The sequence below is a fragment of the Terrapene carolina genome, unplaced genomic scaffold (assembly GCF_002925995.2).
Source record: "Terrapene carolina triunguis isolate 2854851 unplaced genomic scaffold, T_m_triunguis-2.0 Scaffold139, whole genome shotgun sequence".
Lineage (NCBI taxonomy): Eukaryota > Metazoa > Chordata > Testudines > Emydidae > Terrapene > Terrapene triunguis.
In genome coordinates this window covers 7,771,165-7,780,669 of record NW_020664490.1, presented here as the reverse complement: position 1 = coordinate 7,780,669, position 9,505 = coordinate 7,771,165, and the positions used below count along the sequence as shown (strand labels likewise).

Sequence of the window (9,505 nt, the reverse complement as noted above, 5' to 3'; positions counted from 1 at the left end):
TAAGAAACTATTGTCAACCAAGATTGTTTAATGCATAGAAGTAAATATTTATTTATTTAAAGTGTTGGCAAAGGTTTTATTTTAAATTAAAAAATACTGTGCATCAAATAATTATGAAATGTAAACGCTTAATTATTAAAATTAAGATATTTAATTTTTTGGCATTAGGGAGTGATAGTGTGATGATTAGATTTAGTATTACATTGATGGAGGAATGACTGCTTTTTTTTTTTCCTGGTTGAGCTAAGAGTGCATGCAGTGACACTAAAACAGTGTTTCCTAAACTTTCAGTGGAAAAGATGGAGGGTAGAAGGAATCATCAAATGATTTCTCTGTGTGACCAAAAGTGGGAGAAGTTAAATTTGGGTTGGGGGAGAGAAATCAAATTGCTTGTCTTATTTTAAAATAAGTTAAAAGTGAGGGTTGCTTTTAGGAAAAGGCATATGCTCTGTTGCAGTTCTGACTTTCCTCAGTAGAACAGCCTTGCAGGATTATTACATTGGTTCTGCTGTCACTGCCTGTTTTTCTTGCCTGTGCAGCAGCAATAGAGTAATTGACGTGTAAGTCTTGATAGTTTTACTGTGCTGCTCCGGCTAGGCATGTACAGTACTATATACTAGAGCAAGGGTTCTCAGGACAAATTTTTTGGTGGCCTCAGAGTATGGCTACCAACTCTTGCTGGTGGCCGCTCTCACACTTTTCCCTAAAATACTTAATTAGCTTTAGGAAAAAACAAATAAATATGCACATAGACAGTCTAAAACATTGTTATTTATTTATTGCTAGTTAGAAAGTCTGTTGTGAAAAGTGATATTAACAAACATGCCAGTATCACGTTTCACTGCTGACTTACTCAGCCCTGCCCTGCCAAGCCCTGGATGGGGGGCTGGGAGAGGCAGTGGGGGGCTGGAGCCCAAAGCCTTGGAGCCTGGGGTCTACCGCTTCATAGCCGGAGCCCGGGACTGGAGCCCAAAGTCCCTCAGCCAGAACCTGCCGCCCTGCCACCCCAGGGCTAAAGGCCAAAGCCTGAGCCCCACTGCCCTGGGAAGGTGGGGAATTCACTGGCTGCCTGATCCTCCAGCCTTGTGCCTCAGGTGTCTCCAGAGGGGGGCAGAGCCAAACTGCTGCTGGCAGCCCCAGCAATCAACACTATCATGGTGCATCCAGGAGCAACAGGGAGGGGGAGAGGCTGCTATTTTGCCACTCACCCCCACCCCATCACAGCACAGGAGGGTGTGGCCGCTAGAAAAGCCCCTGGCGGCTGCATGCGGCCATGGTGGCCGCATTTGAGAAACAGTGTGCTAGAGTTGCACAGGTACAAATGAGAGAAAGGATGGTCTAGTGGTTAGGGCACTGGTCTCTGACTCAGGAGACCCAATTCCGTTCCAAACTCTGCCACAAACACCCTGTGTGATTGTATCCCATACTACCCACCTGCAAAATGGGAGTAATACTTCCCAGGAGTGTTGTGAAAATATATACATTAAAAGATTTGGAATGTGCTCAGTTGTTACTGTCATGGAAAGTAGGCACAAATGTGCATCCTGTGAGGAAGGGAGAAAAACCAACAAATAAGGAAACAGCGGAGATAAAAGAAAATGCTTTATTTTGGGTTGGAAATTGTTGGGTTTCTTTTAGCGACAAAACTGAAGGTATCGAAGATCAAAAATAGTACAACATTAAACTTCCCTATATCACTTTATCGTTTACCCTCTAAAGAATAAGATTTGGCTAATTTGTAATGGTTTTGCTCTTTCCTTTGTTTGACAGTATTCTACTTGGTCAAAATCGTGATGGCGTGGTGTTCAGCACCGATGATTATTTTCGTCAGCAAGATGGATATACATATAACGTTGCTCAGCTTGGTGATGCTCATGACTGGAACCAGAAGAGAGGTGTGAACACAGTAGAGGAATTCTTTTAGATCTCGAATGGTTAGAATGTGCATGTATAGCATAAACATGTATATACAAGTGTCAGTGGTCAGTTTACATGGAATTCACAAATACATAACTTCTGTACCCTTCTTTAAAACTAAAGATTCAGATGTGAGAAGACCATAGACAAAAATCCTTTTTCTTCTTTGTGCAAAATCCACAGATCTATTACAGTGGGTACTTCAGCCTGCGTGCAGATTCAGGGCAGAACCAGATCTGTTAGTCACTGGTAGCAGGGGAACACCCTGTGTCCTGAAGTTCCCTCCAGTGACCAGCATCTCTGCCACCCCTCCCTGCCACCAACTTTTCTGTGGGAAATTCCTGACTTTTATTTCAAAATTTTAGACTAACACCTGTCCTCAGTAATGTTTCTGTCTAATTCCCAGTCATGTCCCATGGCTGCACTTGATTTTGGGGGCAGTTGTCCCCTCAGCTCTGATTCCCTTTCTGAGATGTTTGCAGCGGATGGTGCCTCTGCAGGCTTCAGGGTCCAAGCTAGGTCAAGAAAAGCTAGAGGCAAAAGGAAGGCCCTTTTGTCTCCTGCTCCCCCACTTACTTAGTGTCTCACTGGGTATCTCAGCTGGCTCTGCAGGCAGGACACAGTTTCCCTCTCCGCCCAGGCATGGCAGGGTTGGCTTGTTCCCTCACCTGTTCCTGGGAAGAAAAGGAACCAGACAGTACTGGGGAAGCCAGCTTTGCTGGGCAAGATGCAGCTCAGGCTTGGTGGCGTTGCTTCAGACCCTCTTTGCCCAGTAGGAAAGGAGTCAGGTAGGACTGGAATGAAACTGGCTCTAGGGCAAGCAGCTGCTCCCTTTTCCCTTCCCATGAGGGGAGTGAAGCCAGAAGGGCAGCACACTAGATGGAAGATTACATCTGAGTTCCTATAGTCTGCACCAGCAGCTGTGCCTCTGACTCCCTGTCCCCTTCCACTGTTCTGTAGGTCACAACTGGAGGGAATCGGACACAGCATGGATGCTGCCAATACTAGAGACAGTGGTAAAGGGCCTTTGGACCCAGCTCCCTCCCCATCCTCTCAACTCTAGAACTGCCTCCTCTAGGAATCCCTACTCCTATTCCAGGCTGAGTCCTTCTGGGAAACATTGACCTATCTGGACCATGTGGATCCCAGGCAGTAGAGAGGGGTGGAGCTCCTGGGGAAGCCCATCTTTGAGCACCAGGACAGGGCCATCCTGAGAGACCGAAAGGAAAACAAATATGTCCAGCCTCATTGATGACAGAGATATCGGTAGCCACTTGAAATATTTCTGGAGCAATTTGGGACCAGTTTCACTCCCCCTTCTGAAGCAGGATTATGAGGGCAAACTCCCAAAGAGGGAATAAATTAATATTAAAATTGGCGCTGTTTCCCCTGCTGACCTTCACAAAGTGCAGCAGGGCAGATAATCCTCAGTGAGAGTTCCTCTGCTCACCTTCAAAGTGCAGCAGGGCAGATCAGTGGAGAAAAGACTAGGCCAGGGGTAGGCAACCTATGGCACGCGTGCCGAAGGCGGTACGCGAGCTGATTTTCAGTAGCACTCACACTGCCCGGGTCCTGGCCATCGGTCCGGGGGGCTCTGCATTTTAATTTAATTTTAAATGAAGCCTCTTAAACATTTTAAAAACCTTATTTACTTTACATACAACAATAGTTTAGTTATATATTATAGACTTATAGAAAGAGACCTTCTAAAAACGTTCAAATGTATTACTGGCACGCGAAACCTTAAATCAGAGTGAATAAATGAACACTTGGCACACCACTTCTGAAAGGTTGCCGACCCCTGGACCAGGCCATAGACATGTGTTGATTCCTCTAGGCGTGCACCTCCCCCCACTTAACACACATGCAAAGGGAATTCTTCCTGCTTGCAGGAGGAAGGCCAGCAGATGAAATCAGAGTTAGAAAATCAAATATAAAATACATTTAAACAAATAACACAGCAGAGAATAGACACTGTTAGACAATAGAGTACTGAGTATTGTGAAACAACATATAGGAGGCCTGCAGTTTCTTACCCAAGAAAGGTTGGAGCCATATACTTTTCCTTATGCACTCTGGGAAGATGTACTAAAGGGATAGGGATTTCTGGCCAGACCAAAAAGCCTGGGAAAGTATCATGCTGTTATTCCCAGCTGCTACTGTGCATCACCATGCCGTAATATCCAGGTTATTGTTTCCAACCTCTGTTGCAGGTTGCCATGTCTCTCGTCATCACTTCCATCCCTTCCCATCAGACAAATGGCTATGGGGTAATGAAAGAGACAGCAACCTAGATGTGAAAGAAACAGTGGGCAGTGTTGGGCCTCTTGACTCACCATTTATTTATTTCTGCCCTGGCCTCCATTTTATAAGGCCAGAAGATTCCTCAGTGTTCTCTAGTCAATATTTAACATAGGATTGGTGTCATAGATAAATGTGGCTGTTTTCCCCTGTGGTCAGGGATTCAGTGTTTTGAACTCAGGGAGATTTTTACTTGAAAGAATGGCCTCTTCACTATACAGATCCTTTACAGCTAGCCAAGTTCAGTCATGCATCATCTCATCGCAGCCTTCTCCTTTGGGCATGGAAACTTTTAGGTGGCATCAGACGAACAAAAATAAACCAATATGAACTGTCATCTGACACTCTGAGTGTCTCCCCATGCTTTCACAAGCAGCTCTAACATAAGTGGAGATTATTGCAACCTAAAAATTGCATGGCCTAAGGACTTTTCCCTGGAAAGAAGAAAAAGGGAGAGAAAAAAGGGATTCATATTTGTTTCATGCATGTATATGGGGCTTTGGACCTTGGAATTAGATGCTCAGACAAATCAGTTCCCAGCTATCTTAGTGATACAATGGGAAACTTTATAGGCTGCTCATGATCAACAGAAGAGTCTTTACAGTTCTGACTCCTGCCAGACATCATCAAAAGGAATACAGGTCATATGGCAAATTGAAGCAGTTTATGAAGTGTAGCCAATGAAAATACATCTTTACAAGTGGTAGCTAGAACAAGTGCCAGGTCAGTAACTGTCCTCTGTTGCTTCAGAGGTATCTGCGGGTCTCACAACCAGCCTTAACTGGAGGTAGACACCTGATTTGTGACAGGCTCTCTTATTTTGGGGGCAAAAGGTCTTACCTGTAACTTTGATCAAATGGGGTCACTGGACATTGTCCAGAGTGAACTACCTATGGAGCTTTGGAAGAATTTCAGAAATATTTTTGTTCCATTCCCAGCTACTTACAATCATAGCATTGTAACCTGCTCCTAGTTCTAGTCACACAAAATTGGGGTCAGGCAGAGCAATGTCCCTCTCTGAAACATCTAAATAAGTTCCTAATGCCGGCTTGTCATCAAAGCCTTCCCATTTTACCATCATCAGGCAATTCTTATGTTTTCCAATTTCTATCTTTACCGTATGATCTTATGTGTGCTCCAAGGGTCTCTCGCCAGGATCAGGGTAGCAATAATATTCGCTTTAGGGAAGAAGGAAATTCACTCATCTCTTGTCCAACTATTTGTCTTATCGGGGTTCTGTACAGATAGAAAGCTGAAGAAGCAAATACACCCAGAGTGATGCAGTTCCTGGAGTTCCTTTGGATTCAGGACAAACACAGACATATGGTTCCAAGGAATTCAGGCATAGGCCTGTGACGAGAATTAATACCATTAGGTACAAAGGAACATTCATCTCAGAAAAATGTTAACAGAAGATGAAGATGGCCATAAGGGAAAACAAGTGCTGTCACAGAAACAAAAATCCAATTCTTATTGGAGCCTTTTAGGAATTCTGATATCGTACACATACGATACTGTTCATACGATACTTATCCAGTAGATTTGGGTATCCCCTCCATATCTTGCACTGTCTTGTCTGTTGGCAGAGAACAAGCTCCATTTGTATGTTCTGTGCTCCTATAACTGGTGTATGTAGAAAATCAGATATTTTAAAGGGTTCCTCCAGATCAGGGTACCAAAAAAAGGGAGATCATGGCATCCACTAGCTGGAACACAATGAATTGAACTGAGATATCAGAGCATTGCTCCTTCTATGGATAGCAGACCTGTTTGGGTCATGATAGTCAACGTGACTGATAGATTTTCATAATATATGGGAAGAACCCAATCAGCTCTATCCCAGAGAGAAATTCTGTCTTCGGTGGAGCAGAGTTTCCTCTCTCTGTGTGCACTGCCCATCAAGGAGGCAATGGTCATCAAGATTTACACATGGCAAAAGTCAGATTAGCAGAGTGACTTCTACACCCAGAAATAACTTGCTAATTTTAAATCAATTTGGTGGGCTGATGATTGACCTCTTTGCACCTGGAAACCGTAAATAAGTGCCCTGAGGCCTCTCTGTGTGTCAGGACCCAGGAAGTAAGGTGGTGAGTGACATCTTGCTAAGTTGTGCAGGGTCCCTCCTATATGTCTTCCCACCTTTTCCACTGTTCCCCAGAACAATACAAAATATAGGAATGAGAAAACAGTAAAATATCATTTAAGCCTTTCTGGAAGAAGGTGCTGTGGTTCTCAAGTCTGGTTAACATAGCAATGGATCTTTAGATGTCCCTATTTCACAGAAGAGTTCTGCTGTTGCAAAACGAATCCTTCCTCTGGGACAGGTTTAAAATGAATATTTGGATGAGGTGACTTATTGCTGTCATGGACTCCAAAAGAGAAGGAAACAAATAGAACTTAAACTGTGGACTGTGCACCAGCCAGTAGAATAACTACCATGTTAAATCAGTGAAACATATCCTTGAGTGGCCATAGCCTGGAGCGCATTATTGTGAGAGCGTGAGTGTCCCAGCAAAAAGGTCAAGGCTCTGTAGTATAATGTTCTCAGCATATTCAATAAAAGGCAGTTTTTTACACATCCCAACATTAAATATCTCTTTAGGGCATCAATCTTACCCTAACCTCACACAGTCAATGTGTCACACAGGCATGTTGTCCTGCTCCTTACAGCATTGCCCAGATTGAAACCTTGCAGGAAGGGTTGTTATACTTCCTATCCATTAGAGTAGACCTCCAGATAGCTACTATCTTCAATCAGATGTTTCTTTTTTTTTTTTTTTTAATAAATTGAGAGCTTTTTAACTGAGATTTAGTATTGTACTTTTAATTCAGACAGCTGTCATAGCATCCATTCCTTAAATAAATTCAAGAAATATTCCTCCTTCAGTTAAGCATCAAAGTCCAGTCCTTAGGAGCATTGACCGTGTCAAGACAGAGTAGTCATGTCTCTGCTATTGAGATCTGCCAGACTTCACCATATTCTGAATATTTGCTCATCCAGTCTTAGCCAATGCCATTTCCTTTCTTTGGGCAGAAATTTTATCCACACCTTAGTGCCCAAGGAAGGATGGAGGCAATATTTATATAATTTACTTTGTTTTGGAAGTCCATTTTTAAAGCATGTTCCTGCTTCCCATTGTGGTAGGACACTGTTATGAAAATCCCGTTGTAATGGATCTGTGGATCTATGCACCAAGAACAAGAAAATTTATCCATGCTTATTTGAAAATTTTCTTTCTTTAAGTAATAAGGTCCACAGAGCTGGCCCACCATGGAGACAAATGGATCATAAAGAATAGAGATGGAAATTGACATCCAAGGATTTGGGTTTGTTGCTATTAGTTAGAATTTACCTTGCTTTGCAGTAGGAGAAATTGTTGTGTTTTTCCTCAAAGTATATTTAGCACAATCTATACATTTAAGTAGGTGTGAATTTTCCTGGCTGTGGAAGTTATCTGAACTGGAGGGAACTTCAGGAAGTAGGGCATTCCCAGGTTGGTAGGTCTGGTTCTACCTTCAAGCAGGCTGAAGTACCCATTGTAAAGGATCTGTGGATCTTATTTAAAAAAAGGAAATTTTCAAGTAAGCACAGATACATATTCGTATTCCATCGAAATAGTGGAACAGCAACAGTGTAGGCTTCATCCACTGCTTCTCAATAGTGTTATAGAGGGACCAGCTTCAGGAGTAGAGAGTAGGTTAATTGATTCATTGGCCGTTTGTTTAAAACTGCCAACTATGGTAATTGTGGTGGATTTTCTGATATAGACACTTGTTCACTTGGAATGAGACTGTAACTCATTTGGTGGCTAATCTCTTCCTGGTAATGGACAACAGTTGTTTGACTATTCTGATCCTTTAAAATCTGTCAGCAATCTTTGATAGTGAGGTTTTGTTAACCTGCCTGTGGCCACTAGTTGAAAGTTTCCTCTCCAAAGCTTTGTATAGAGTAGGGGAAAAGGTGCTTATTTTCAATCAAATTAACTCAATTCAATTTAAAACCCAATTTAGCACCAGTATAGACTTAGTTTTATGTCCTTTGCTCATTTTTAGTATGCCAAGGCTATAATTCACCTGGTAAAATTGAGCTAATGTTATTAATTCCATTTAGCACCAATATACATAGTTAAACTCAATTTGAAAATAAGCACCTTTTTCCTACTCTAGACAAGGCCCAAGAGGTATTGGAGAGTGGTTCTGAACAATTGCTCATCTGTTCTGAAGAATCTCTTATAAATGGCGTGAAATTTTGGGTCATCCTTATGCAAATGACGTGCTGCTCTGCATTTTCATTTTTATCAGACCTGGATGATGATGTGTCTGTGCTTTCTCAGCACCTGGCCAAGATTGGGACTTGGATGAGAATAATCTTTCTGTGTAAACCAGACAAAATAGAAGTGGCTGATGGGTTAAGGGAAACAATTATTTCTACTCCTTTTATTTGCTCGTTTTTTGTCCAAGGAAATTTAAACGTGGGAATGCTCTTTGACCCCTGTAAACCTGAGTGGTGGGCGTGGAGGTGGTGAAGAGAGGATTTTGGTTTGTTTGTTTGTGGTTTTTTTTTTTTTTTTTTTACCTTTTGTATGGTACATTTAAAAAAGAACTAGATAAATTCATAGAGAATAGGTCCATCAATGGCTATTAGCCAGGATGGGTAGGGATGGTGTCCCTAGCCTCTGTTTGCCAGAAACTGGGAATGGGCGACAGGGGATGGATCACTTTATGATTACCTGTTCTCTTCATTCCCTCTGGGGCATCTGGCATTGGCCACTGTCGGAAGACAGGATACTGGGCTAGATGAACCTTTGGTCTGACCCAGTATGGCAGTTATGTTCTTAAGTTGTTTACAACATTTTCTTACACATCCAGACCTCATCACAGTTATCCATGCCACTGTGTTTTCTGGATTTGATTACTGCAAAATGCTCTGATTTGGGCCACACTGAAGAAGTCTTGTGTACCCCAACTAGTGCAAAATATGGTTTCCTGCATGCAGGAAATGTATTACAGAAGTCTTCATAGTTTTCCAATTCCTTTCTCGATATAGAACAGAGCTTGACTTTAATCTTGAAAAGCTTTACTTGTTCTAGATCTTAGCTATAGAAAAGACCACTTTTCTCCCAGTGAGCCAGCATGGTGAATCAAGTCAGCTGAAGTGCTTGAGTGAATAGATTCTAGATTTAAATGTTCAGTGTTAGAATAGTCTCAGTTCAAAAAAATGTTCCTGTGTTGGTCAGCGATAATCTGGTATGTTGACCTTATGAGACAGTGTTTGATAAGAGATTGT

At 42.4% G+C, this 9,505-nt stretch overlaps 1 protein-coding gene across 1 annotated transcript in view; it reads left to right on the top strand.

Moving 5' to 3' along the window:
- Positions 1–9,505, top strand: part of LOC112117333 — an 87,451-nt gene that overhangs the window by 16,208 nt on the left and 61,738 nt on the right. The window contains exon 3 of the mRNA XM_029911961.1: positions 1,771–1,895. Within this exon, the coding sequence (XP_029767821.1) occupies positions 1,771–1,895 (125 nt within the window). The remainder of the gene's footprint in view (positions 1–1,770; positions 1,896–9,505) is intronic.